At 43.4% G+C, this 26,146-nt stretch overlaps 1 protein-coding gene across 3 annotated transcripts in view; it reads left to right on the top strand.

The window, feature by feature from the left end:
* The window catches only part of LOC140410797 (histone deacetylase 2), a 118,711-nt gene that overhangs the window by 50,466 nt on the left and 42,099 nt on the right, over nt 1-26,146 (top strand). For 2 of the 3 annotated variants that reach the window (XM_072499418.1, XM_072499417.1), the window contains exons 2-6: nt 1,176-1,214; nt 12,683-12,795; nt 12,896-13,013; nt 23,029-23,103; nt 23,228-23,366. In XM_072499418.1, the coding sequence (XP_072355519.1) occupies nt 1,176-1,214; nt 12,683-12,795; nt 12,896-13,013; nt 23,029-23,103; nt 23,228-23,366 (484 nt within the window). The remainder of the gene's footprint in view (nt 1-1,175; nt 1,215-12,682; nt 12,796-12,895; nt 13,014-23,028; nt 23,104-23,227; nt 23,367-26,146) is intronic. The other variant, XM_072499419.1, reaches the window with a different exon arrangement.

Here is a 26,146-nt window from a genome sequence, read left to right as displayed (position 1 = left end):
GCAGTATTTTCAATGCATGCCCCTGAAATAAAGGGGGGGAAATGGGCAGAAGAATCTGCAGCTTTAAATATTAAAATTAGTTTGTTGAAAGGATAAATTGGTGTAGAATTTGAAACAAATGGGAAGATGCTGTTAAAGTGTGAAGGTCTTGCTCTTTATGTCCCAGAATTTTGAATTTGTGTTCGATATGAATCCACAGATGAAAGGTGTACAGTAGACCCTGAAAGTAATTGTACTTTGTGTGTGTGCACGTGTGAGCATGTGGATTGTTTTACACACATGTACAATATTGTTTTTCACACCAAAGCTCAGTAAAGCACATCATTGGGTACTTGAAAGGTCTTTTTTTTTTTTTGTTCTTCCAAGCTCTGATTAATTTGATAAGATTATTTTGAATACAGTCACCCCATAATTCAAAGTTGTTTGTTTCAAATTGTTGAAGGATTCCAGTTTTTATAGTGCAAAAAGTCCTTTGAATGAACAGAAATCGAGCATAAACGAGTCAGGTACTGGTGGTTGCAAGTTTCTTTATGGTGCTGGAATCCATTTTAGGTAAATAAAGAATATACACCAAGTATATGCATGTGTAACATTAAAGTCAATTCACAAAAGTGCACATCATTTCTTATGTACTAAAAAAGTCTGGTGACATGGGACATTTCTAAAAGAGGTGTTCAAGGATTATAATTACTCATAAACATAGATTTAAATGGAATTCTAGGGCAGATGATTACCATTTTATATCAACCATTTTTGTTCTCCCAACATACTCGTGAGTGTCGTTCTCTAAACTTAGTCTTTTTTTGCTTTCCTTTTTGTAATTACATTTTTTCGAAATAAGAACAGCACATTTTCAACAGAATTACTGGTGATTGCTTTTTATCTAAACTTGTTTCCACAAAATTTATTAATTTATATGGCGTTCACCCTGAGCTATTAGTTTCTTTTTGTTGTACAGTGATTTATGCTATTTAATTCTATTGGCGTAGTGTAAATTATTCAAACAGTTATCTGTAATATCAGTGTTCAAATAATCACAATCTTCCAAAAGTAATTGGAGTTTAGAAACTGGCCAAATGTGTAATAAATTGAATTTTATTCATATATGTATTTAGATAGAAATTGGTTTTGGTTTTTCAATTACTGCTTACTTAACAGAAATGTTCATTTATCAGGTGTTCACTTAAGTGGAGCTGACAGTACTGATGCTGTGGGTAAGTTTTTAGTTTTTGACCAAAAAATCTGAAGTAGCATTGAAATTTGTATGTGATACTAATCTGTAATTTTAGTAATATTGTCATATGTAGCCAGCAGGTTCAAAACAATCCTGATTATTCGCCTTTGCATAGAAATTCAATTTTTTCTAAACTAAATTTGTTCATTAGTAAAAATATAAAGAGGCAGTATTTTTAGTACAGGACTCTTCCTTCTCCTCTCCCAATTGGAAAGGAGAGGAAACCCCTATATTTGATGGCATTTGTTTCTGTCTCTGGGTTGTGACCTGCTATTTTGTATTTCCTTATGCCAAGTAACTGCTCCAACATGAAGTAGCTCTCAGAAAAAATCAATGTTGGCATGGATTGCCATTGTCAGTTTGCTTTGGAACAGTTTATGTTGTGGAGCAGAATGACTTTTTGAAATACAGGTATCATGTTGGGCATTTCATTGGCAGAGCCAAATCTATATAATTAGACTTGTGTTTTGTGCATAGAATGTGTTTTCTGACTGTTGACGTATTTTATTGTTCTGATACTGGTTGAATGAAGCTGGTGTAAAAAAGGAATTCAATCGCTTTTAATCACTTTTTTACATAGTCTTCTCAATACTGTGAATGCTTATTGATTTTTTTCTGGTTTGTGCACTACTTTATTTAAGTATAATTACTTCATTTGGATTTACGTGTGACACTGATTCAATTGCATTTGGCAATTCCAAACAATAAGAATAAGCTTTGGCCTGAGAATCAAGACCTGCTGAGTTTCTTTCCTCTTCCTCCTATTGTAGTTTCCACATCTTTAAATGGCCAAGAGGATTAGGATGAGGCTATTACAAATATTGAACTTAAATTTTGGTGTGACCCTTCCCTCCACCCTTGTAAGAAATATCATAGTTTGCTCGCTTCCTCCCCGTAATGGCATGGTCGAGATTGGACATTCAACATTTGAGGAAATTGCAAACACACAACCCTACATTTATTTACTTCAGTACATTGCATGCTGATCCATTCATTACAAATAGATGTATTATGAAAAAAATGAGGTAATTCACAGAATTATTATTTTTTTAAATTTAGAGTACCCAATTAATTTTTTCCAATTAAGGGGCAATTTAGCGTGGCCAATCCACCTACCCTGCACATCTTTGGATTATGGGGGTGAAATCCACGTAGACACGGGGAGAACCTGCAAACACCACATGGACAGTGACCCAGGGCCGTGATTCGAACTCGAGTCCTCAGTGCCGTAGGCAGCTGTGCTAACCACTGCGCCACCATGCTGCCTTAAACGCATAGAATTAATGCAGTAGGAGCAACATAGATGCAAAATTGGCTAAGAGACAGAAAGCAAAATAGTGGTGAGTAGCCTGGAGAGAAAAAGATAGAGGTGTCCCAGTGGCCAGTATGCTCTTTTTGATATACGGTTAAGGGATTTGGGTAAACAGGGCATAATTTCAAAGTTTGCAGGTGACATGATACAAAGAGGTTAATAGGAGGAGAATAACAACAGTCTGGTGAAATGGGCAGACATGTTTAAATGAAATTTAATGCAGAAAGCTGTAAAGTGATGCATTTTGGTCAGGGGAATGAGGAGAGCGAATTAAATAGAATGCTCAAGAACAAAGAGCAGGGGTTAAATCTTTGAAGGTGGCAGGGTATGTTGAGCAGGCTTTTTTTTCTTTCAAAAATAAAAACTTAATAGTCATGGAGCTAAACCTTCAAAAGTCACTGGTCAGGACCCAGCTAGAGTACTGTCTCCAATTCTGGGCATCACAAGCTAGAAAGGATGTCAAGGCCTTGAATTAAGGATAATTTGAATTAATTGACTTGGATTAAGTAGAAGAATACTGTTCAGTTGGATTCTAACATTATAGCGAGGAAGCTAAATAGCATAGTCACGTACCCATTTACTTGAATTCCAAGTATGCCATCCATTTGATGTGACTCCCACCCCAGTTAGAGCGTACTCTTCCCCCACACTTTCCTAAGTCCCTTGCCTGAATGCAAACAATAATTAATATTTACATCTTGTTTTTATGATATGTTTTGAAAATTGCAATTATGGAGGTCAGATTTGCAATGAGTTCAGCCTATATTAAATTTTTAGGCGTGACAATAAAGGTACTGTCGTATTGTTGGAATTGTTACTTGATTTTATGCCAGTAATACATTTTTGAAAAATTATCTATATCTTGTCTCTACTTTTTACAATCAGTTATACTTTTACTCTGCAATTAAATGATTTTAACAGATACAATATTTGATAGTTTTAGCTACAAAACTAAGAAAAATCAGTTAAGATACTCATGATAAATACACTGTGTGTAATAGGATTTTAAATTTCCAGTTTTCCAGTGTCCTCATTTCCCTTCATCTATAAATATAAACAATAATAAAGGCTTATGGAAAACTTGTCAGCCTTGGTAGTATGTAGAAATAAAAACTGCTTGATTGATTCTTGTTGTGACTGCTGTTTTCTTGAATAAATAGTATGGATTTCCAAGTATTTTGGGCTTCAAAGTCACGAAGAACTGCTTGATTTTGAATAAGTACTCGCTTGCGGACATCTTTCTGTTATTCAGTAATCTATTGTTGGATACTATTTAGAAGCTAATTCTGCTTCGTTCTCTATATTGTTGTGCATGTTGAAGTGTGTGATTGCCTTTCTGAGGAAATGCTTTTTTAATATTTAATTTCGGGTGGAGTACAAAGTATGCTGCTCAATCATCATAGATCATAGAATTTACAGTGCAGAAGGAGACCATTCGGCCCATCGAGTCTGTGAGGCAGCAGTGCTAACCACTGTGCCCCTGTGTTGCCCCTCTACTGGATAAATATTTGCAATATTTTATAATTTATATTGAGAATAATTTTAAATGAAAATCGCTTATTGTCACAAGTAGGCTTCAAATGAAGTTACTGTGAAAAGCCCCTAGTCACCACATTTTGGCACCTGTTCGGGGAGGCTGTTACGGGAATTGAACCGTGCTGCTGGCCTGCCTTGGTCTGCTTTCAAAGCCAGCGATTTAGCCCTGTGCTAAACAGCCCCTTGAGAAGTAAGTAAGTAATTGCCACCAATAGCCCTTCAATATAGTTAGCAACAACATAAAGCCTCAGTATGTTGAATTGCTGTGGACATTTTGAAAACAATAACAATGCATTTTATAGTGCATCTAATATAGAGCAATGCTTCGGAGAAAGAAAGGAATGGACAATAAGTCTTAGGGTTACACTGTGTAAGCATAATAGATGACAAGAAACAATCTCTTGCGTAAATGAGCTGTTTGCATCAAGTTATCATGACCGAGTGATAAATGTAAGGGAGGTGAGCATAATTTAAGTTTTTAAGTTTATCTGGACAAATTAAACCGTAGAGCTGGGTACAGTAGATGGGTTTTAATGTAGTAAATGAAAAATGTGTTGAAATCATAAGCGTCTGATTAAAGTGTCTTAACAATGGTGGAAATAGTTTAGGTATAATTGTTAATCATTGAAAGTTTCTGACCAATGTGGAACTTGACAGCTTGACTAATGAAATGAGGGAACAAATAGAAGTCAAAATACATTATTCTAATGATGTAAATAGTCTGATTGTGTCATAAATTAGTTACCCCACCCATAGAAGATTGTTGATGAGATAGAGGAGTATGCTGAGGATGATTGGTTCTTTATAACTTGAAACCCAAAGCCTGTCTTCAGTGGAGGAAAGAAGACGGAGGGTGCAAGAACCAGGTTTTCTAAAAGCTATGATAACATGTGAGCACGTAAATAAAATAGATAATTGAGATTAGATTACGGTTGCATAAACTCCGAACAAAGCTTGAGATTAGGCATAATTTTTCCCATTTATGTAGTTTGAATAGGCTTCCAGAAAAAATCAATTGCTGTTCTGTTAATAAACACAATTATAGGGGGTAGAATTTTTGAAAGTATTTTTATTGGTTTTGCATTTCTAATAACATTGCAAGGAACATTGCACAATAATAAAGATTTGGTATACGAGGAAAAAAGAAAAGAAAAAATTAGGAATATAAACAGGTATGTATACAACGGTAACTTGTGTACAGATGTGTGGGCCCCCCAGTGATCGGTTACCACAACCGTGCCGTATTAACTTTACACGTTGCCTCCTGGTATTAAAACATACCAGGGGTGTATTTGGTGCTACTTGGGTGTATCTTGGTGCTGTTGTTGTGATCGCACCCATGTGTTTCCTTGTCCTTTGTCCCCCTGGCTCCTCTGCCTTGCTTGCCTTATTTCCTGGTGAGTGTCCTCCACTCCTCCCTCCCCCCTCCCGCTTCTTCCGTTGTCTGTTTCTGTCAGCCCCCCTCACCCTTGCCTTGTTGGTTGCTGGTCACAAACAGGTCTTGGAACCGACTTGTGAATTGCTTCCACATGTGGTGAAAGCCTTCCTCCGATCGCCGAATGAAGAATTTTATCCTTTCCAATTTAAGGAATTCTGCAAAGTTGAAAAGCCAGTCTGCAGCCTTGGATGGCGCTTTTGATCTCCAGCCGAGCAGGAGACTCTGACAGGCGGTCAGCGAGGTAAAGGCTAGGGCATCTGCCCATCTCTCCGTAAAGAGTTCTGGATGTTCCGATACCCCAAAGACCCCCACTAGTGGCTATGGCTCCACCCTCACCCCAACAACCTTGGACATGGCCTCGATATAAGCGGTCCAGTACCCAACAAGTCTGGGACAGGGCCAGAACATGTGGGTGTGGTTGGCTGGGTCTCCCTGGCACCGTTCACAGTTTTACCCCGCCTTTAGGAAGAACCTGCTCATGTGTGTTCAGGTCAGGTGTGCCCTGTGCATTACCTTTAGTTGTGTTAGGCTCAGCCCTGTGCATGAGGAGGTGGAGTTTGCCCTGTGCAGTGCTTTGATCCAGAGTCCTCCCCCATCTCTTCTCCAGCTCTTCCTGACAAGTCTCCCGTTTCTCATCCAGTAATGCCTGTACCTATTCCAGCATTCATCCGCACGTGTCAGCGCAGCGACCATCTGTGGTCTGTGGTCAGAAGTCTATCCAGCAGGGAGTGTCCTGGTAGCTGGGGGAACGTTGTTGTCTCCTTGTGGAGGAAGTTCCTTATTTGCATATAACGGAGCTTGTTCCATTTCAGGAGCTGGAGCTTGTCCGTCAGTTCCCCCAGTGTAGCTACTCTGCTGTCTCTACCTTCAGTACTCCTTCATCATGTTTCCACCTTTTAACGGAGGTGTCTATCCTCGCAGAGGTAAATCTATGGTTCTTGCAGATGAGGGTCATGATGGACATTGCGACCAACCCGAAGTGGTGCCTGAATTACATAGGAACATACATAGAAAATAGAAGCAGGAGGAGGCCATTCAGCCCCGCCTCTCTTTCCCCCCCCCCCCCCCCCCCCCCCTCATATCCCTTGATTCCTTTAGCCCAAGAGCTATATCTAATTCCTTCTTGAAATTATAGAACGTTTTGATCTCAACTACTTTCTGTGGTAGAGAATTCCACAAAATTACTGCTCTTTTAGTGAAGAAATTTCTCCTTGCCTCAGTCCTAAAAGGTTTACCCCTTATCCTCAAACTTTGACTCCTGGTAATGGACTCCCCCATCATCGAGAACATTCTTTCTGAATCTACCCTGCCTAATCCTGTTAGAATTTTATAAGTTTCTGAGTTCCCGCTCACTCTTGTAAACTCCAATGAGTATAATCCTAACTGACTTAGTCTTTACTCATGAGAGTCCCACCATCCCAGGGGCAGCACGGTAGCATTGTGGATAGCACAATTGCTTCACAGCTCCAAGGTCCCAGGTTCGATTCCCTGCTGGGTCACCGTGCGGAGTCTGCACGTTCTCCCCGTGTGTGCGTGGGTTGCCTCCGGGTGCTCCGGTTTCCTCCCACAGTCCAAAGATGTGCAGGTTAGCTGGATTGGCCATGCTAAATTGCCCTTGGTGTCCAAAATTGCCCTTAGTGTTGGTTGAGTGGGGTTAATGGGTTATGGGGATAGGGTGGTGTGGGCTTGGGTAGGGTACTCTTTCCAAGAGCCGGTACAGACTCGATGGGCCGAATGGCCTCCTTCTGCACTGTAAATTCTATGATTCTATGAATCAGCCTGGTAAACCTTTGCTGCACTCTCTCCATAGCAAGAATATCCTTCCTCAGATAAGGACACCAAAACTGTGCATACTATTCCAGGTGTAGCCTCACCAATGCCCTATAGAATTGCAGTAGAACATCCCTATTCCTATACTTAAATCCTCTCAGTAAGAAGTCTTGCAACACCAGGTTAAAGTCTCGCTAAATCATCTCGCTATGAAGGCCAACATACCATTTGCCTTCTTTACTGCCTGCTGTACCTGCGTGCTTACTTTCAGCGACTGATGCACGAGAATATCAAGGTCTCGCTGAGTATCCACCTTTCTCAATTGACACCCATTCAAATAATAATCTGCCTTACTAATTTTGCTACCAAAGCAGATAACCTCAAGTTTATCCATATTATACTGCATCTGCCATTCATATGCCCACTCACTCAGAATGTCAAAATCCCACTGAAGCATTTCTGCATCCTTCTCACAGCTCACCCTCCCACCCAACTTTATATCATATGCAAATTTAGAGATAATATATTTAGTCCTTTTGTCCAAATCATTATATAATGTGAACAATTGGGCTTTGAGCACAGATCCCTGCGGTACCCCACTACTCACTGCCTACCAATTGGAAAAAGACCCATTTATTCCACTGTTTTGCTTCCTGTCTGCTAACCAGCTTTCTATGCATCTCAAGACACTACCCGCAATTCCATGCGCTTTGACTTTACATAGTTTGCTATGTGAGACCTTGTGGAAAGCCTTCTGAAAATCTAAATAAACCACAACCACTGGTTCTCCCTGGTCAACTCTACCAATTACATCTTCAGAGAATTCTAGTGTGAGCGTGATGTCCCTTTTGTAAATCCATGCTGACTTTCTCTGGATTACACCGCTGCTTTCCAAATGCTGTGCTATGAAATGGTTGATAATGGGCCCTAGCAAATTCCCTCCTACCGACATTGGCTCACTGCTCCACAGTTCCCTGTTTTTTCTCCACCTGCCTTTTTGAACAGTGGGGTTATACTGGCTACCCTCCAATCTATAGAAACAATTCCAGAGTTTCAAGAATTTTGGAAAATGACCACCAATGGATCTGCTATTTCTAGGGCCACTTCCTCAAGCACTCTGGGATGAAGATTATCAGGCCTTGGAGATTATCAGCCTTCAATCCCATTAATTTCCCCAAAATAATTTCTTTAGTAACACTAATTTCCTTCAGCTCCTCACTGAAGGTGTCTTCCTTTGTGAAATCAGAAGCAAAGTACAAATTTAGTTCCTCAGCCATTTCTTTGTTCACCATTATGGATTCCCCTGTTTCTGACTGTAAGGGACCTACATTAGTCTTTATCAATATTTTTCTCCTTGCATACCTTTAGAAACTTTTACAGTCAGTTTTTATGTTTCCCGTTAGCTTACTTTCATATTGAATTTTTCTCTTCCTAATCAATCCTTTGGTCCGCCTTTGCTGAATTTGAACTATTCCCAGTCCTCGGGTCTGTTGCTTTTTCCTGCTAATTTGTATGACTCTTCTTTGAATCTAATACTACCTCTAATTTCCCTTGTAAGCCATGGTTTGGCAACAGCTTCCTTTCTACTTTTGCGCCAATTAAAGCCATAACTCAAGAAATCATCTTTATACTGCTTTGTTCCTGATTTCAGTTTCTTCATTGTTTGTTCAGCAAAGGCCCTGCATCTCTGGATGCAGCTCGCACCAGCACTACTTTGTCTTGCCGTGGACTCTTCTGAGAAGCTCTCTATAGCATATTTAATTGTGAGATCCTGGCCTGTTTGTGCCTCTGGCCCTCTCTTCCTTATTACAAAATGATCCATCTTCAGATTTTTCACACAGTCCTCTTGCTTGCTTGCTTGCTGGCAGCTACAAAATGGAGGAGTCTCTCCATGATTTTGCGCCCGAAGCACAGATGTAAAGACCTCGTGCCTCCCCACCCCCTCAAATGCCGCAACCAATCGGGGACTGCTGACGGCCTGCGTTCTTAAAAGCCAGTCATGATGGTTGGGGGCTTCCTGCGATCGGGAAAGGCACAACCGCTCGTTCAGTGAAAGGAAATGAAATGAAAACCGCTTATTGTCACACGTAGGCTTCAAATGAAGTTATTGTGAAAAGCCTCTAGTCGCCACATTCCAGCGCCTGTTCGGGGAGGCTGGAACGGGAATTGAACCGTGCTGCTGGCCTGTCTTGGTCTGTTATCAAAGCCAGCGATTTAGCCCTGTGCTAAACCAGCCCCTACGACCCTCCTGACCATGACCCATGAGTTTGAAAAACCCTGGTTTAGGGTAATGGTGGAGGTTTGTTTGTTTGTTTATGGTATCCAATTGACGGGTTAAAATGGCCTAATTTGAAGTTCCCAAGGGAGAGCCACTTTTCGTGTGATTGTTCAGCATATCCCCACCACAGGAAGTCCAAAGGGGGTGGAATTAATTAGAAATTATAAACCGATATGTATTAGAAGATATGAATACTATTGGAGTATGAATACTCATTAGCTGCAGAAAATGGATTTGGCAGTGTGTGAGGTTACTATGAAATTTCATTTATTATGAGAGGGGTTAGGCAGAAACTTTACAGAACTTTGCCTTGTTTGGATAGAATCCATTTTAATGCGAGCAGCTCATCAGATCATTAAGTACATAGAAAGAAAAGGGAATAAAAGAAAATACATAATAGGGCAACACAACGTATACAATGTAACTACATAAGCACCGGTATCGGATGAAGCATACAGGGGTGTAGTGTGAATGAGGTCAGCCCATAAGAGGGTCATTTAGGAGTCTGGTAACAGCGGGGAAGAAGCTGTTTTTGAGTCTGTTCGTGCGTGTTCTCAGACTTCTGTATCTCCTGCCCAATGGAAGAAATTGGAAGAGTGAGTAAGTCGGGTGGGAGGGTTCTTTGATTATTCTGCCCGCTTTCCCCAGGCAGTGGGAGGTGTAGATGGAGTCGATGGATGGATGGGAGGCAGGTTCGTGTGATGGACTGGGTGGTGTTCACGACTCTCTGAAGTTTCTTGCGGTCCTGGGCCGAGCAGTTGCCATACCAGGCTAGGATGCTTTCTATGGTGCATCTGTAAAAGTTAGTAAGGGTTTATGTGGACATGCTGAATTTCCTTAGTTTCCTGAGGAAGTATAGGCGCTGTTGTGCTTTCTTTGTGGTAGCGTCGACGTGGGTGGACCAGGACAGATTTTTGGAGATGTGCATCCCTAGGAATTTGAAACTGCTAACCATCTCCAGCTCGGCCCCGTTGATGCTGACAGGGTGTGTACAGTACTTTGCTTCCTGAAGTCAATGACCAGCTCTTTAGTTTTGCTGGCATTGAGGGAGAGATTGTTGTCGCTGCACCGCTCCACTAGGTTCTCTATCTCCCTCCTGTATTCTGAATCGTCGTTATTCGAGATCCGGCCCACTATGGTCATATCATCAACAAACTTGTAGATAGAGTTGGAACCAAATTTTGCCACGCAGTTGTGTGTTTACAGGGAGTAGAATAGGGGGCTAGGTACGCAGCCTTGCGGGGCCCCGGTATTGAGGACTATTGTGGCGGAGGTGTTGTTGTTCGTTCTTACTTATTGTGGTCTGTTGGTCAGAAAATCGAGGATCCAGTTGCAGAGTGGGGAGCCAAGTCCTAGGTTTTGGAGCTTTGATATGAGCTTGGCTGGGATTATGGTGTTGAAGGCAGAGCTGTAATCAATAGACAGGAGTCTGATGTAGGAGTCCTTGTTGTCGAGCTGCTCTAGGGGTCAGTGTAGGGCCAGGGAAATGGTGTCTGCTGTGGACTGGTTGCGACGGTATGCGAATTGCAGTGGATCAAGGCGTTCTGGGAGTATGGAGGTGATGCGCTTCATGATCAACCTCTCGAAGCACTTCATTACGGTGGTAAGTTCCAGATACTGCCACTGCATCTTTGTGCCTGCAGGACCCCACAGTGGGATGGTGGTGTCCGAGACATTTTCCAGTATAGAATGACATTAAGTGAAATGAAGTGCTGAGTACTTCGTCAAGAATAAATAACAACAATTGTCTTCTTTAGTCCCATTTGTTACTAAAACATTTCCAAGAAATTGTGCTGTTACCTGTTGGTGAGAAATTACACTACTTCTGCTGTAGGGTGGTTTGGTAGTGAGGAAACTGCTCAGTCTCATATACACAATTCTTTGAAGCTGCAAAAATGACCTTTCACACTGGCAACAAGCTAATCTCACTCACCATTGGTGTAATTGCGTTGTGCTTTGTAAATCTGCTGAAAATTTTCCTTAATATTTGGCCAAGGTCTGCACTGGCCAAAAATACTGAAAGCACATTCCTGACTTATACAGGCAGATAGAAAACTCAATTTGTCTGTAATCAGAACTACAGTGGTGGACCTGGTCCCAGTGCTGTTGGCAGAACATATTTAGCTTTGCTCTGAATGGTAATGCCCTTACAGTTGAAAAGTCTATGCTCCTTGAGGGAATCGCTGCTTCTAAAAAAAGTGTTCAGTAATTACTGCCAGAAGGTTACCTTCAATTGTATTGCCTTGGTAGGGAATTCAAATTCAGAGTAGCTTTAGATTACTATCCTTCAAGTTTTAATCTTAGCAGTTCAGAAAAAGTTTCCTCAGAACTTGTACTTGTGATTATTGATCTTGGGTCAGCTAAATTGGAAATAATCTGCAATAGTGTGTACTATTTAGCTTGTTAGGAATGGGTTGGGTAAGTGGAAGGAACCTTTTCTCTTTAGTACTTGTATGAAGCAGTTGAACCTGAACAATGCAAGTTCACTTTTCTTCCTCTCCGCAGATTTTGTTCATCAGTATAAAGGACGCTATGCTAAGCAAAATGTAATATATAACATTTTGTTGACGACAAGTTTTGTTTTTATCATGAAATCAATTTTCTCAATTAAGATATGGAATTACTGTTGTCCTCTATGAATGATGATCAGTAGATTTTCTCTGAAATGAAAGTTGAACTATTTAATCATTCATTGTGACCTCCTCTGACTTAGTAATCAAACTTGTAGTTTATAAAATGGATTGGAAACCTCACTAATTAATTGCTAAACTTTGTCATTTTTTACTCTTTTTCACCTGATGTATGAAATAGTATCATAGTTTGTTTTATACCCTTTTGGTATTGTCAAATGTTCCCATAGGTTCCTCTTTCCAATTTGTGATTTACTTTTGTGCAGTGCCACATGTGTGATTTGCTATTGATACACTGATATAATTTTTAATTTCTGAATTGTGTTCTTTGGTACAGATTTTTGCATTACTTTGTTGGGATGTAATTAATGAATAGTTTCAGATATCTTGTTTAGCTAAAGTCTATAAGCTGAGTTTTAAAAATGCTGACATCAATGCAGTTTTCCTTCTTGATTAATCAGCAATTCGGTTTTCCTTTTACTAGGTGACATAGGGAACTACTATTATGGACAGGGACACCCTATGAAACCACACCGAATCCGTATGACCCATAATCTATTGCTGAATTATGGATTATATAGAAAGATGGAAATCTATGTAAGTTGGTACTTGTATTTTCTAAACCTGATCAGTTGGGCAATGGAGGAGGAGAACTGGCAGTAATGTAACCATTTTATTCTTGTTATTATTCCACTAGCGGCCACACAAGGCCACGACTGAGGAGATGACAAAGTACCACAGTGATGACTACATCAAATTTTTGCGATCAATTCGACCAGATAACATGTCAGAGTACAGCAAACCGATGCAGAGATGTAAGAATGCAATTTAAATTGTGTTGTATAATGAAATTGGTTAGGAGCAAAAATTAAGGACTGGTAAACCTTCCATGGATGGGTAATCCCGACTCGTGTTTATGAGTGTCTTTAGGAAATTGGACACATCATACAGTATTTTCTGTAAGATAATCTCACAGTTCAAACTTTGTCCCATCACTCCTGTGTTAGAATATATTTCACTCTGATTATAGCCACTCTCACTTGCTGTCGCGTTCTCTCTGTCGCGTTCTCTCTGTCGCGTTCTCTCTGTCGCGTTCTCTCTGTCGCGTTCTCTCTGTCGCGTTCTCTCTGTCGCGTTCTCTCTGTCGCGTTCTCTCTGTCGCGTTCTCTCTGTCGCGTTCTCTCTGTCGCGTTCTCTCTGTCGCGTTCTCTCTCTCGCGTTGTCTCTCTCGCGTTGTCTCTCTCTCGCGTTGTCTCTCTCTCGCGTTGTCTCTCTCGCGTTGTCTCTCTCGCGTTGTCTCTCTCGCGTTGTCTCTCGCGTTGTCTCTCTTCTCGCGTTGTCTCTCTCTCTCGCGCGCGTTGTCTCGCGCGCGTTGTCTCTCTCGCGCGCGTTGTCTCTCTCTCGCGCGCGTTGTCTCTCTCTCGCGCGCGTTGTCTCTCTCTCGCGCGCGTTGTCTCTCTCTCGCGCGTTGTCTCTCTCTCGCGCGCGTTGTCTCTCTCTCGCGCGCGTTGTCTCTCTCTCGCGCGCGTTGTCTCTCTCTCGCGCGCGTTGTCTCTCTCTCTCGCGCGCGTTGTCTCTCTCTCGCGCGCGTTGTCTCTCGCGCGCGTTGTCTCTCTCTCTCGCGCGCGTTGTCTCTCTCTCGCGCGCGTTGTCTCTCTCTCGCGCGCGTTGTCTCTCTCTCTCGCGCGCGTTGTCTCTCTCTCTCGCGCGCGTTGTCTCTCTCGCGCTCTCAATTGGACTCATCATCCAGTATTTTCTGTAAGATAATCTCACAGTTCAAACTTTGTCCCATCACTCCTGTATTAGAATATATTTCACTCTGATTATAGCCACTCTCACTTGCTCTCTCTCGCATTGTCTCTCTCTCTCTCGTGTTGTCTCTCTCTCGTGCGTTGCCTGTCTCTCGTGCGTTGCCTGTCTCTCTCTCGTGCGTTGCCTGTCTCTCTCTCGTGCGTTGCCTGTCTCTCTCTCGTGCGTTGCCTGTCTCTCGTGCGTTGCCTGTCTCTCGTGCGTTGCCTGTCTCTCTCTCATGCGTTGCATGTCTCTCTCTCGTGCGTTGCCTGTCTCTCTTGTCCGTTGCCTGTCTCTCTTGTCCGTTGCCTGTCTCTCTTGTCCGTTGCCTGTCTCTCTCGTCCGTTGCCTGTCTCTCTCGTCCGTTGCCTGTCTCTCTCGTCCGTTGCCTGTCTCTCTCGTCCGTTGCCTGTCTCTCTCGTCCGTTGCCTGTCTCTCTCGTCCGTTGCCTGTCTCTCTCGTCCGTTGCCTGTCTCTCTCGTCCGTTGCCTGTCTCTCTCGTCCGTTGCCTGTCTCTCTCGTCCGTTGCCTGTCTCTCTCGTCCGTTGCCTGTCTCTCTCGTCCGTTGCCTCTCTCTCTCGTCCGTTGCCTGTCTCTCTCGTCCGTTGCCTCTCTCTCTCGTCCGTTGCCTCTCTCTCTCGTCCGTTGCCTCTCTCTCTCGTCCGTTGCCTCTCTCTCTCGTCCGTTGCCTCTCTCTCTCGTCCGTTGCCTCTCTCTCTCGTCCGTTGCCTCTCTCTCTCGTCCGTTGCCTCTCTCTCTCGTCCGTTGCCTCTCTCTCTCGTCCGTTGCCTCTCTCTCTCGTCCGTTGCCTCTCTCTCTCGTCCGCTGCCTCTCTCTCTCGTCCGTTGCCTCTCTCTCTCGTCCGTTGCCTCTCTCTCTCGTCCGTTGCCTCTCTCTCTCGTCCGTTGCCTCTCTCTCTCGTCCGTTGCCTCTCTCTCTCGTCCGTTGCGCCTCTCTCTCTCGTCCGTTGCGCCTCTCTCTCTCGTCCGTTGCCTCTCTCGTCCGTTGCCTCTCTCGTCCGTTGCCTCTCTCTCTCTCGTCCGTTGCCTCTCTCTCTCTCGTCCGTTGCCTCTCTCTCTCTCGTCCGTTGCCTCTCTCTCTCTCGTCCGTTGCCTCTCTCTCTCTCGTCCGTTGCCTCTCTCTCTCTCGTCCGTTGCCTCTCTCTCTCTCGTCCGTTGCCTCTCTCTCTCTCGTCCGTTGCCTCTCTCTCTCTCGTTGCCTCTCTCTCTCTCGTCCGTTGCCTCTCTCGTCCGTTGCCTCTCTCTCTCTCTCGTCCGTTGCCTCTCTCTCTCTCTCGTCCGTTGCCTCTCTCTCTCTCTCGTCCGTTGCCTCTCTCTCTCTCTCGTCCGTTGCCTCTCTCTCTCTCGTCCGTTGCCTCTCTCTCTCTCGTCCGTTGCCTCTCTCTCTCTCGTCCGTTGCCTCTCTCTCTCTCTCGTCCGTTGCCTCTCTCTCTCTCTCGTCCGTTGCCTCTCTCTCTCTCTCGTCCGTTGCCTCTCTCTCTCTCTCGTCCGTTGCCTCTCTCTCTCTCTCGTCCGTTGCCTCTCTCTCTCTCTCGTCCGTTGCCTCTCTCTCTCTCTCGTCCGTTGCCTCTCTCTCTCTCGTCCGTTGCCTCTCTCTCTCTCGTCCGTTGCCTCTCTCTCTCTCGTCCGTTGCCTCTCTCTCTCTCGTCCGTTGCCTCTCTCTCTCTCGTCCGTTGCCTCTCTCTCTCTCGTCCGTTGCCTCTCTCTCTCTCGTCCGTTGCCTCTCTCTCTCTCGTCCGTTGCCTCTCTCTCTCTCGTCCGTTGCCTCTCTCTCTCTCGTCCGTTGCCTCTCTCTCTCTCGTCCGTTGCCTCTCTCTCTCGTGCTGTCTCTCTCTCTCTCGTGAGTTGTGTCTCTCATACGTTGTCTCTCTCCTCGTGCGTTGTTTCTTTCTCGTGCGTTGTCTCTCTCGTGAGTTGTGTCTCTCGTGCGTTGTCCCTCGTGCGTTGTCTCCCTCTCGTGCATTGTCTCTCGTACGTTGTCTTTCTCGTGAGTTGTCTCTGTCTCTCGTGAGTTGTGTCTCGTGCGTTGTCTTGTGAGTTGTCTCTGTCTCTCGTGAGTTGTCTCTCTCCTCTCTCGTGCGTTGTCTCTCTCAGGCGTTGTCTCTCTCGTGCATTGTCTCTCTCGTGCATTGTCTCTCGTGCGTTCCCTGTCTCTCGTGCATTGCTTGTCTCTCGTGCGTTGCTTGTCTCTCTCGTGCGTTGCTTGTCTCTCTCGTGCGTTGCTTGTCTCTCTCGTGCGTTGCTTGTCTCTCTCGTGCGTTGCCTGTCTCTCTCGTGCGTTGCCTGTCTCTCTCTCGTGCGTTGCCTGTCTCTCTCTCTCTCGTGCATTGCCTCTGTCTCTCTCGCGCGTGTTGTTTCTCTCGCGCGCTGTTTCTCTCGCGCGCTGCCTCTCTCGCCCGTTGCCTCTCTCGCCCGTTGCCTCTCTCGCCCGTTGCCTCTCTCGCCCGTTGTCTCTCTCGCCCGTTGTCTCTCTCGCCCGTTGTCTCTCTCGCCCGTTGTCTCTCTTTGGCAGTTGCAGACCTGAAATGATTAGGTAACTTTTTTCTCGTTGGTAAGAAGAGACAAATTATATTTTTCCTCTGATTCCATAAAAACGGCCAAAAAATTTTTGGCATTTTAATTCAGGCACAATTGTTGCTGATATCAGTTATTTATTATCAGGATCGACTCCAACCAGTAAGGTGGGTATATTTAATCAGAGTTTAAGATGGAACATAAAACACGATTTATACAGCAAAAACATATGTCTTATTGTTTTGTAAAAGTTCCTCTCAGTTCAAAATGCCTAACAGTTGTTGAGTCCTTGCCATGAGCTTCTAAAGCTTTGGCACATAGTGTTGGCCCTTGATCAACCTGGCTTCCCTTATCTCACCCTAGGCTCTTTGCCATGACTAGTTTTATAACTCCCTTCCATCTCATCTCTAACCTTTAAACAAACGTTCAGGGGTTTCATGGTTTGTATTAGCCTATTGTCATTTATTTAAGCTCAAAACTGTTTATAAGCTGCTAACTCATCTACATCCTTATCAGACAGTTGAGTTATAGGGTGGTTCACTAAAGTAACTTCTATTTTCACACATTCATTAATTTTCACATTTCAGCAAGCATCTTAATTAAGCAAGGTTAACTGAAGGTTCTGACACAGCCTTGAAGTATGGTTAGTTGCTGAGGCTGTCTTGTGGTGTTGTGGGTAGTGTCTCTGCTTCTAAGTCCGAAGCTTTGGGCTTGAATCCAATTCCAGGACCTGATGGCAAAGGAAGGTGCGTTCATTACGTGGCCAAACAGGTTGAGTATGAATCTGCAAATCCTTCCAACATACACCAGTGGCAGGCTGTAACAGTGGAAAAGAAAATTGAGGCATCTACCATTGCTGTCCATAGCTACAAACTATAACATTCATATAAAAATGAATGTTGCCATTGCAACTTAGACCCTTGGGGGAAGGGGATGTGTGGCTCAGTTAACTGCATGGCCAGTGTGGAACAGATTGATTTGATTGCCATTCCATCTGGAGTGAATTGATACCTGACTCCTTGCCCGACCCTTGGGCACTGTGGTCTTACCTGCTGTTGGATAGAAAACTGGAGAAGATCCAGTTGCTCTCCACTATTCTAGAGCCCCAGTCTGTCCATGACCCCTTTTTTGGGTTACATGCCCTCATGGTCATTCCCTCAGAATAATTATTCTAATTGCTATTTCTAAAGAAACAAAACCTTAAGCAGTTTCCAGTAAAACAGAAGTTGCAGCACCCTCCCTATTCCTTTTAAGTGTACTGTTAATTTCTAACAGGTGAATAAAAATATAATTCGAGTGAAATTGTGCACCAAGGAGATTGGGCAAAGTAAAAGAAACCTTTCTCAAATAAGTTTCAGCAGTGGATTAATTCAACAAGTATAACATCAGAAGCGACCTTGATTTAACATCTCATCTGGAGTGATGCCTCAATGTTGCAATAGCATATCATAAACTACACAACATTACATATTGCTTACAGCAGAAACAGACCATTCGGGTTATGCATAACCTGAATGGTCACTTTGTGCTGCACAGGACCCTTCTCCTCCACTACATCTAATATATCTTTCTAGTCCTTCCTCATCTATTCCATCTAGTTTTACGTTAATGCAAACACACTTTTTTAAAAATTGACTACCCAATTTATTTTTTTTAAATTAAGAGGTAATTTAACATGGTCAATCCACCTACCCTGAACATCTTTTGGGTTGTGGGGGTGGGTGAGACCCACGCAGACACAAGGAAAATGTGCAAACTCTACACGGGCAATGACCTGGGGCCAGGATTGAACTCGGGTCCTCGGTGGTGTGCCTGCCCTATACCCACACTAGTTACCGCAACTCAACTTGCACCACAGGGAATAGCAATTTCTTTATCCAGTCGGTGATTACATTCTAAAGAAGCTTTGCCTAAATTCTCTATTGGATTTATTAGTGACGGTCTTAAATTTACGGCTCCTATTTTTGGTCTCTTCTACAAGTTGGAAAATCCTCTAAGTCTACCCTATCAAACTGGTTCATAATATTGAACACCTCGACCAGGTTTTCCCTCGGCCTTCTCTTTTCTAGAGGAAAATATAGGAACAGCAATAAGCCATATAGCTGCCCAGTCTGCTCACATGCCATTCCGTTAGATCATGCCTGATCAACAACCTCCATACAAATAAGTTTTAGCAGTGGATTAATTCAACAAGTGCAGCATTAGAAGCGACCTTGATTTAACATCTCATCTGGGGTGATGCCTCAATGTTGCAGTGACATACCATTAACTACACATCATTACATATTGCTTACAGCAGAAACAGACCATTCGGGTTATGCTATGCTGCATAACCTGAGGTCTCTTGATGCTGCACAGGACCCTTCTCCTCCACTCCATCTAATATACCCATACCACTTCATATCTTTAGTAACCAAAATCTATCTATGAGATTTAAAATTAACAATTCGCCCTGCAGCCACTGTAATTGTGGAAGGGAGTTCCAAACTTTGTGTGTCGAAGTATTTTCTAACTTCACTCCTGAAAGGCCTGACTCAATTAGAAATGATATTTCCCAGTTTTAGACCTCTTAACCAACAGAAATAGTTGTTCTCTGCTGGCGCTCTTTGCCCCCCCCCCCCCCCCCCGCCCCCCCATTAATATCTTGAACCATTATTCCTTAACTTTCTAGATTCCAGGGAGTACGCCCCTCGTTTGTGTAATTTCTCCTTGGGAGTTCCAGGTATAAATCTTGTAAATTATGTTGCATTTGCTCCAAGACCAATATATCCTTCCAAAGATGTGGTGCCCAGAACGGCTCACAGTGCTCCGAAATGTGGTGTGACCGTAGTATAACGTCTTGAATTCTAGCCCTCGAGATACAAAGACCAAAATTCCATTAGTGTTTTTGATTATTTTCAGTACCTGCTCATTAGATTTTATTGTTGTGGATACACGGACCTCCCCCACCCCTCACCCAATATCTTTGTAGCTACACTTTCTAGCTTTTCTCCATTTTAAAGGATTCTGTTCTATTTAGGTTCATAGTGGATTATACTACATTTTTGTACAGTGAAATCTATTTGCCCATTTACTTAGTATTAATATTGTTCTTTTCTGTTATGCTTCATAGAAACACAGAAAGTAGGAGCAGGAATGGGTCTTTCGGCCCTTCAAGCCTGCTCTGCCTTTCAGTATGATCATGGCTGGTCCTCTGTCTCAGCATCATATCTCTTCGCTCTCCCATACCCATGACACCTTTAGAGTCCAGAAATCTATTTCTTTCTTAAATATATTCAGTGACTTGGCCGCCACACACTTCTGTGGTGGAGAATTCCACATCATCACCCTCTGAGTGAAGAAGTTTACCCTCATCTTAGTCCTAAATGGCCTACCCCGTGTCCTGAGACTGCGATCCCTTATTCTAGTCCACCTCAGCCAGAAGAAACAACATCCCTGCATCCAATCTGTCCAGCCCTTCTACACTGTTTATAACGCCACAAAACTATTTGGCTGTGTTGCTTCACCCCATCATCTAGATTGTTAATATTTTGAGCAGTTGACACCTCAGCACAAATCTTTGCATACGCTGCCAATTGTACCCTGTCAATTAGAGTATCTGCCCATTATCCCTACTCTGTCTCCTACTGCTCAGCCAATTTCTTAACCAGCTGAATAATTTTCCTTCAATTCCATGAGGTTCAACTTTAGTTAGTCTCTTTTGAGTGACTTTATCAAATGCCTTCTGAAAATACAAGGCATTCATTCAACTGTCCAATCCTTGAGTCACCTCTTCAAAAGGTTCAGTCAGGTTCATCGGGCATTACCTATCTTTTACAAATCCATACTGACTTTAAAAAAAAAAAAAAAACTTTTTATTGGCATGTCTCATATTTATAAAACAGTTGTATATATACACATCACATTTTTCTCGCCTGCGCTAATTCCCCCCCCTCCCGCCGAGGCCTGTATTCGTGCTGCTTATCTACCTCACCTTTCCCTTTGCTTCTCTTTTGTTCTGCGCTCTCCCCCCGACTCCTCTCCCCCCCGCCCCCCCTTAGTCCCTGTTCCTCTCCTCTGTCCCCCCCCCCCTGTGTTCTTCCCACCCCTTCTGCCCTGCCCCCCCCTTCTCTTTGTGTCAGGCGCTCCCTCTCCCCTGAGAAGCGTGCCGCGGCCCTCCTTTCTTCCTGCCATCCCGTGTTAGCCCTCCTCGCTATCACGGTGGCCCCCCTCCCAGCACTTGCCATGTTCTGGTCCTGTTTTACCTTCCTTTTGCTAGCCCTTGTCTCGCCCTCCTGTCCGCCTTTTTCACCCTCATTCACCTTGCTTCGCTCCCCCCCCCCCCCCCATTGCATTGAGAGGTGGAACGAGCCCGGGATCGAGTCAGCACAGTCCCGCACAGTGCACCAAACACGTGTGTACAGTTCGTGATCTTATTGTCTCTGTTTGCGCTCTGCCCGCTGCTCTTTTTTCCGATTCTTCCTTTCTTTTCCATCCCCGTCGCTTTCATGATGGCCGTTGTGGCTGACCCTCCCCCACTTTATTTGCTCTAACGAACTCCTCCACTGCCACTGGGGTGTTAAAAAACAGCTCCTTCCCCTCAAATGTTACCCAGAGTTTGGCCGGGAATAACATCCCAAATTTCACATTACTTTTGTTGAATTCAGTCCTTCTTTTGGCCAGGTCCGCCCCAATGTCACGGTACACCCTTATGGTCTTCCCTTCCCACGTGCTCGCTTTCGTCTGCCAGGCCCACTTTAGGATTTTTTTTCCCTGTCTTGGAACCTGTGCAGCTTCACGATAATCGCTCTGGGCTGCTCCCCGGCTTTGGGCCTGGGTCGGAGCGACCTGTGCGCCCTGTCAATTTCTGGGGGGTTTGGAAACTTCTCCCTTCCCACTAGCTTGCCCAGCAGTTGGGTGGTGTAGCCTGTTGGATCTCTGCCCTCCATATTCTCTGGCAGACCCACTATTTTAACATTTTGCCGTCTGGACCTATTTTCCTGGTCCTCCACTTTCCCTCTTAGGCTCCCCTGGGTCGTTACCAGCCTTTTCACCTTGGTTTCCTGAGTTACCGTCCTGTTGCTCTGGTCCGAGGCGGCCCTCTCCAACTCCTGATAGTTTTCTCCTGCACCTCCACCTTCCTTTCCAGGCCGTTGATGGTTCGCTGCATTTTTTCTGTTCTCTCTGCCAGCATCTCCTTCATCATTGTGTGGAGCTCCGTCCTGAGTGCCTCCCTCATAGCGTTTATCTCCGTTTTTATCTCCTCCTTTATGGTATTTATTTCTGTTTTCAGCACGCTTCTCTATTCCTCCCCCTGTGCTGGGGGGGGGGGGGGGGGGGGGGGGGGGGGGGGGAGGGGGGGGATGGTCGCTGCGTCCTGTTCCTGCTCAGCTGCTAGGCTCGCCAGCTTTTGCGCTTCCTGATTCGCCTGAACTTCCGCCTAGCCCCGTGGGGTTGTCTGCCTGCGCGGCCACAGCTCCTGCTTTTTTCCTTCGCCTTCGCTGCTGTTCCTTCTTGCATCTCGCCGTCCCCTCAATTTATTATTTGGAGGCATATTTCTGTCTGTGCCTTCCCTTTAAAAATGATTTTTTTTTTTTTCAAAGTTTTTTTTGTCCCCTTTAAAAAAAGATTTTCTTTTTTTTTAATTTGCAGGAGAGGAACAAGGAAGATTGAATTTTAAAATTCTTATTTTGTCCTTGTGATCCTCTCCGTGCTCCGACTTTCAGGCCGTTTCTGAGCGATCCCCGCTCCTCCACGTGCAGCTCACCGGGACCAGTCTCTCCTTTTTTTCCTCTCCCTCTCCAGCTCCGTGGATCGGAGCTTTGGCGCCTGGGCAGAGCAGAATTCGCAGGGCCTAAGGAATTTAAAAAAAAAAAAAAAAAAAATTTTTTTTTCAAAATTCCCTGGGAACCCCCCCCCCCCCAAAAAAAAAACGTGATTTTGTGGCTGCGCGGGGGCATCTTGGCTGCGGCCACTCCATTCGCATCGCTACCGTAAGTCCATACTGACTTTCTGATCACCTGAACATTTTCAAGGTGTTCAGTCACTCTATCCTTAATTATTGACTCTAGTAACTTCCTGACAGCAGATGTTAGGCGAACTGGACTGTAACTCCCTGGCTTCCATTCCTGACTTTTTTTTTTAAATAGGTGTACTTTGTGCAATTTTCTAATCTAAATGAAAGACTCCCAAATAGAAGGACTTTTGAAGATTGCAGTATCATCTTCGATTATGTGCTCCCAAAATATGATCTTAAACCATCAACCTTCTGGTTTATCAGCTAAATCATTACTGTTCTGACACTGGTGTTAGTAGTGAAAGTAATATCAATTGAAGATCAGCGCATGCCCATACATGATCTCGGCTTATTGTTTGAAAACAGTTTCTACTGCATTCACATTGATATCCTGAATAAATTCTGCAACAGGTATTGTCTATTTCAAGAAATAATCTTACATATTAATCCTTAATTTTAATATTTACCAGATTGCATGCAAGATTTTTAAAAACTTTTTTATTTCAACAGTTAATGTTGGAGAAGATTGTCCTGTATTTGATGGAATGTTTGAATTTTGCCAATTATCAACAGGAGGTTCAGTGGGTAAGTTTTTGTAAAATCTTTGGATTTTACTGATATCATATTTTTGTGATTTATTGAAAAATTTATTGCAAACACAATTTCTACTGAGCCAAGTAAAATAATTTAAATTTCATTTTCTACATAGCTGCAGCAGTAAAACTCAATAGACAACAGACTGACATTGCAGTCAACTGGGCTGGAGGTCTCCACCATGCCAAAAAATCTGAGGCATCAGGTTTTTGTTACGTCAATGATATTGTTCTCGCCATTCTTGAATTGCTGAAGTAAGTAAAGCAGTTATTGTCTTTTTAAGGGAAATAACTGATTTTGTTTGGCTTATTCTGTAGAATTACATTCTTGTCCCACTACAAATAATCAGAAATTTCTATGAAGTAAAATTGCTTAAGGAAGAATTAAACCTAAATTGACTATCTAAAATTTTCCAAAGAAGCTACTTGTACATATTTTACACTTGTAATATTGCTAGGTAGAGGCATAAAAATTATATAGAAATACAACATTTAAATATGGTCTGGCTAGCTCTGTTGGCTAGATGGCTAGCATATGGTTCAGAATAATGCAATCAGAATGAATTCAATTCCTGTTCCAGGCGAGGTAGACCTTTCTCCTTGCCTGGCTCGGAGAGTGAAAAGCAATAACTAGCCACCACTGATTTTTAAAAATGCCAAGGAAACAGTATCAGGATGAAGCATCAGCAGATAATGAGCCAAGGGCAGAACACACACTACAAGACATGACAGCATTTAAAAGGTTACTTGGCCCACCTAATTTTGCTGGTGTTTATCCTTTGCATGTTCCATAGCTCTACCTTATCAATATTCCTTTGTAGCTTCACAATTATTTACTGTGCCTCCTATATTAGTATTCTGTGTAAGTTTGGCCTCCATCTGGCCTCATGTTTGAATCATTGATATAGACAATGAACAGAATCAGTCCCAAACAGTACCCGTTGAACATTGCTACCCACTTCTAACCACTCTTGAGAACTGCTTGCCAGTTCTCTTCTTTCTAACCAGTTTTTTGTTCAGTTAGCTTCTTTTGCTCAAATTCCATGCTGCTTAATCTTCTCCAAAATACTCCTGTGTAAATAAACTTACCAAAGGCTCTCGAACAGCTGGTAGTTCATGGACACCACAACCACTACATTTGTCATTCACCATCCTCCTTAAGAGAGCTTTTATCTTTATTAAACATTATCTTTCTTGAAGTCCATGTTGTTGCTTCTATTATGTCATCTTCATTGAGGTATTTGGCAATGTCATCTTTAAAGATTCAAAAATTATCTGACCCGTAATTATACTGATTAGTTCTGTCTCCCTTTTTGAAAATAGGTATTGTCCATCTTTTTAAAAATTATTTGTCATAGGACGTGAGTATTGCAGGCATGACCGCCAGTTATTGCCCATATGTATGCGTCCCTGAGCGCATGCAGGTGTGCTGACTTTTTAAACCACTGCAGTCCCATCTGATGTTGATGCACCCACAGTACATTTCCATCACAGTTCCATGATTTTGACCCAACGACAGTGAAGGAATGGCAGTGAAGGAAGGAGTAGGCCATTCCTCCCCTCAAGCCTGCTCCGCCATTCATTTAAAACAGGGTTGGCAAGCACGGTGGTGCAGTGGTTAGCACTGCTGCCTCACGGTACCGAGGTCCCAGGTTTGATCCCGGCCCTGGGTCTCTCTCCATGTGGAGTTTGCACATTCTCCCCGTATTTGCCTGGGTTTCGCCCCTACAACACAAAAGATGTGCAGGTTAGTTGGATTGGCCACGCTAAATTGACCCTTAATCGGAAAAAATTAATTGGGTACTCTAAATTTTAAAAAAAAAATAAGATCAGGGCTGATCTGATGGTGACTTCGACTTAACATTCCGATAACCTTTGACTACCTTGTTAGTTAAGAATATTTCTATCTCTGCCTTAAGGATATTGAATGATGCTGATTCCACCGCTCTCTGAGGAAGAGAGTTCTATAGATTCATGGCTCCTGAGAGAAAAAAATTCTTCTCATCTCAAGTCTTGAATGGGAGACTCATTTGTAAATGGTTTACCCTCGTTCTAGTCTCCCCCACAAGTGGAGAATCCTTTCAGCATTCATCCTGTCAAGTCCCCTCAGGATCTTGTATGTACCAATAAGGTCAACTCATTCTTATAAACTCCCAATGGATACAGATTTAGCCTATCAAATTTTTTGTCATAAGATAGCCCCACAAAAGGTTCTCTGAACTGATTCATACACATTCATATACTTCCTTAAATAAGGAGACTGAAACTAAATTTGGTATTCCAGATCCAGTCTCACCAACAGCTGTAGCAAATCTTCCCTACTTCTATATTCCATTCCCCTTGCCATAAACAACTTCATCCATTTGCTATCCTAATCACTTGCTGTATCTGCATACTAACTTATTGTGACTTATGTGCCAGGATACCCAAATCCCTGTCCCTCAATACTTCAGAGTTTTGCAGTCTCCATTTAAATAAAATGCTGACTTTCTTCCTGCCAAAGTGGACAAGTTCCCATTTTCCAGGGTGGCACAGTGGTTAGCATTGCTGCCTACGGTGCTGAGGACCCGGGTTCGAACCCCGGCTGGGTCACTGTCCGTGTGGAGTTTGCACATTCTTTCCATGTATGCGTGGTTTCACCCCCACAACCCAAAGATGTGCAGGTTAGGTGGATTGGCCACGCTAAATTTGCCCCTTAATTGGAAAAGAAATAATTGGATACTCTAAATATTTTTTTTAAGTTCCCATTTTCCCACATTATTCTCCATCGACCAAATATTTGCCCATTGTATTAACCCTTTGCAGACTCCTTATGTCCTAACTAATGTTGGCTAACGAATCCTCTATGTGCTAATATGTTACCCCCTACGCTCGAGCTCTTTTTTGCAAAGTAACCGATGATGTGGTAACTTGTCAAATGCTTTCTAGAAATCTAAGTACAGCACGTCCACAGGTTCACCTTTATCTGCATTAGTACTTCCTCAAGAACTTCAATTAAGTGGTTGAACATGATTTCCTTTTCACAAAACCATGTT

This window comes from Scyliorhinus torazame, chromosome 4 (genome assembly GCF_047496885.1).
Source record: "Scyliorhinus torazame isolate Kashiwa2021f chromosome 4, sScyTor2.1, whole genome shotgun sequence".
NCBI lineage: Eukaryota > Metazoa > Chordata > Chondrichthyes > Carcharhiniformes > Scyliorhinidae > Scyliorhinus > Scyliorhinus torazame.
The sequence above is the reverse complement of the archived record's forward strand: the minus strand, read 5'-3'. Positions and strand labels throughout refer to the sequence as shown.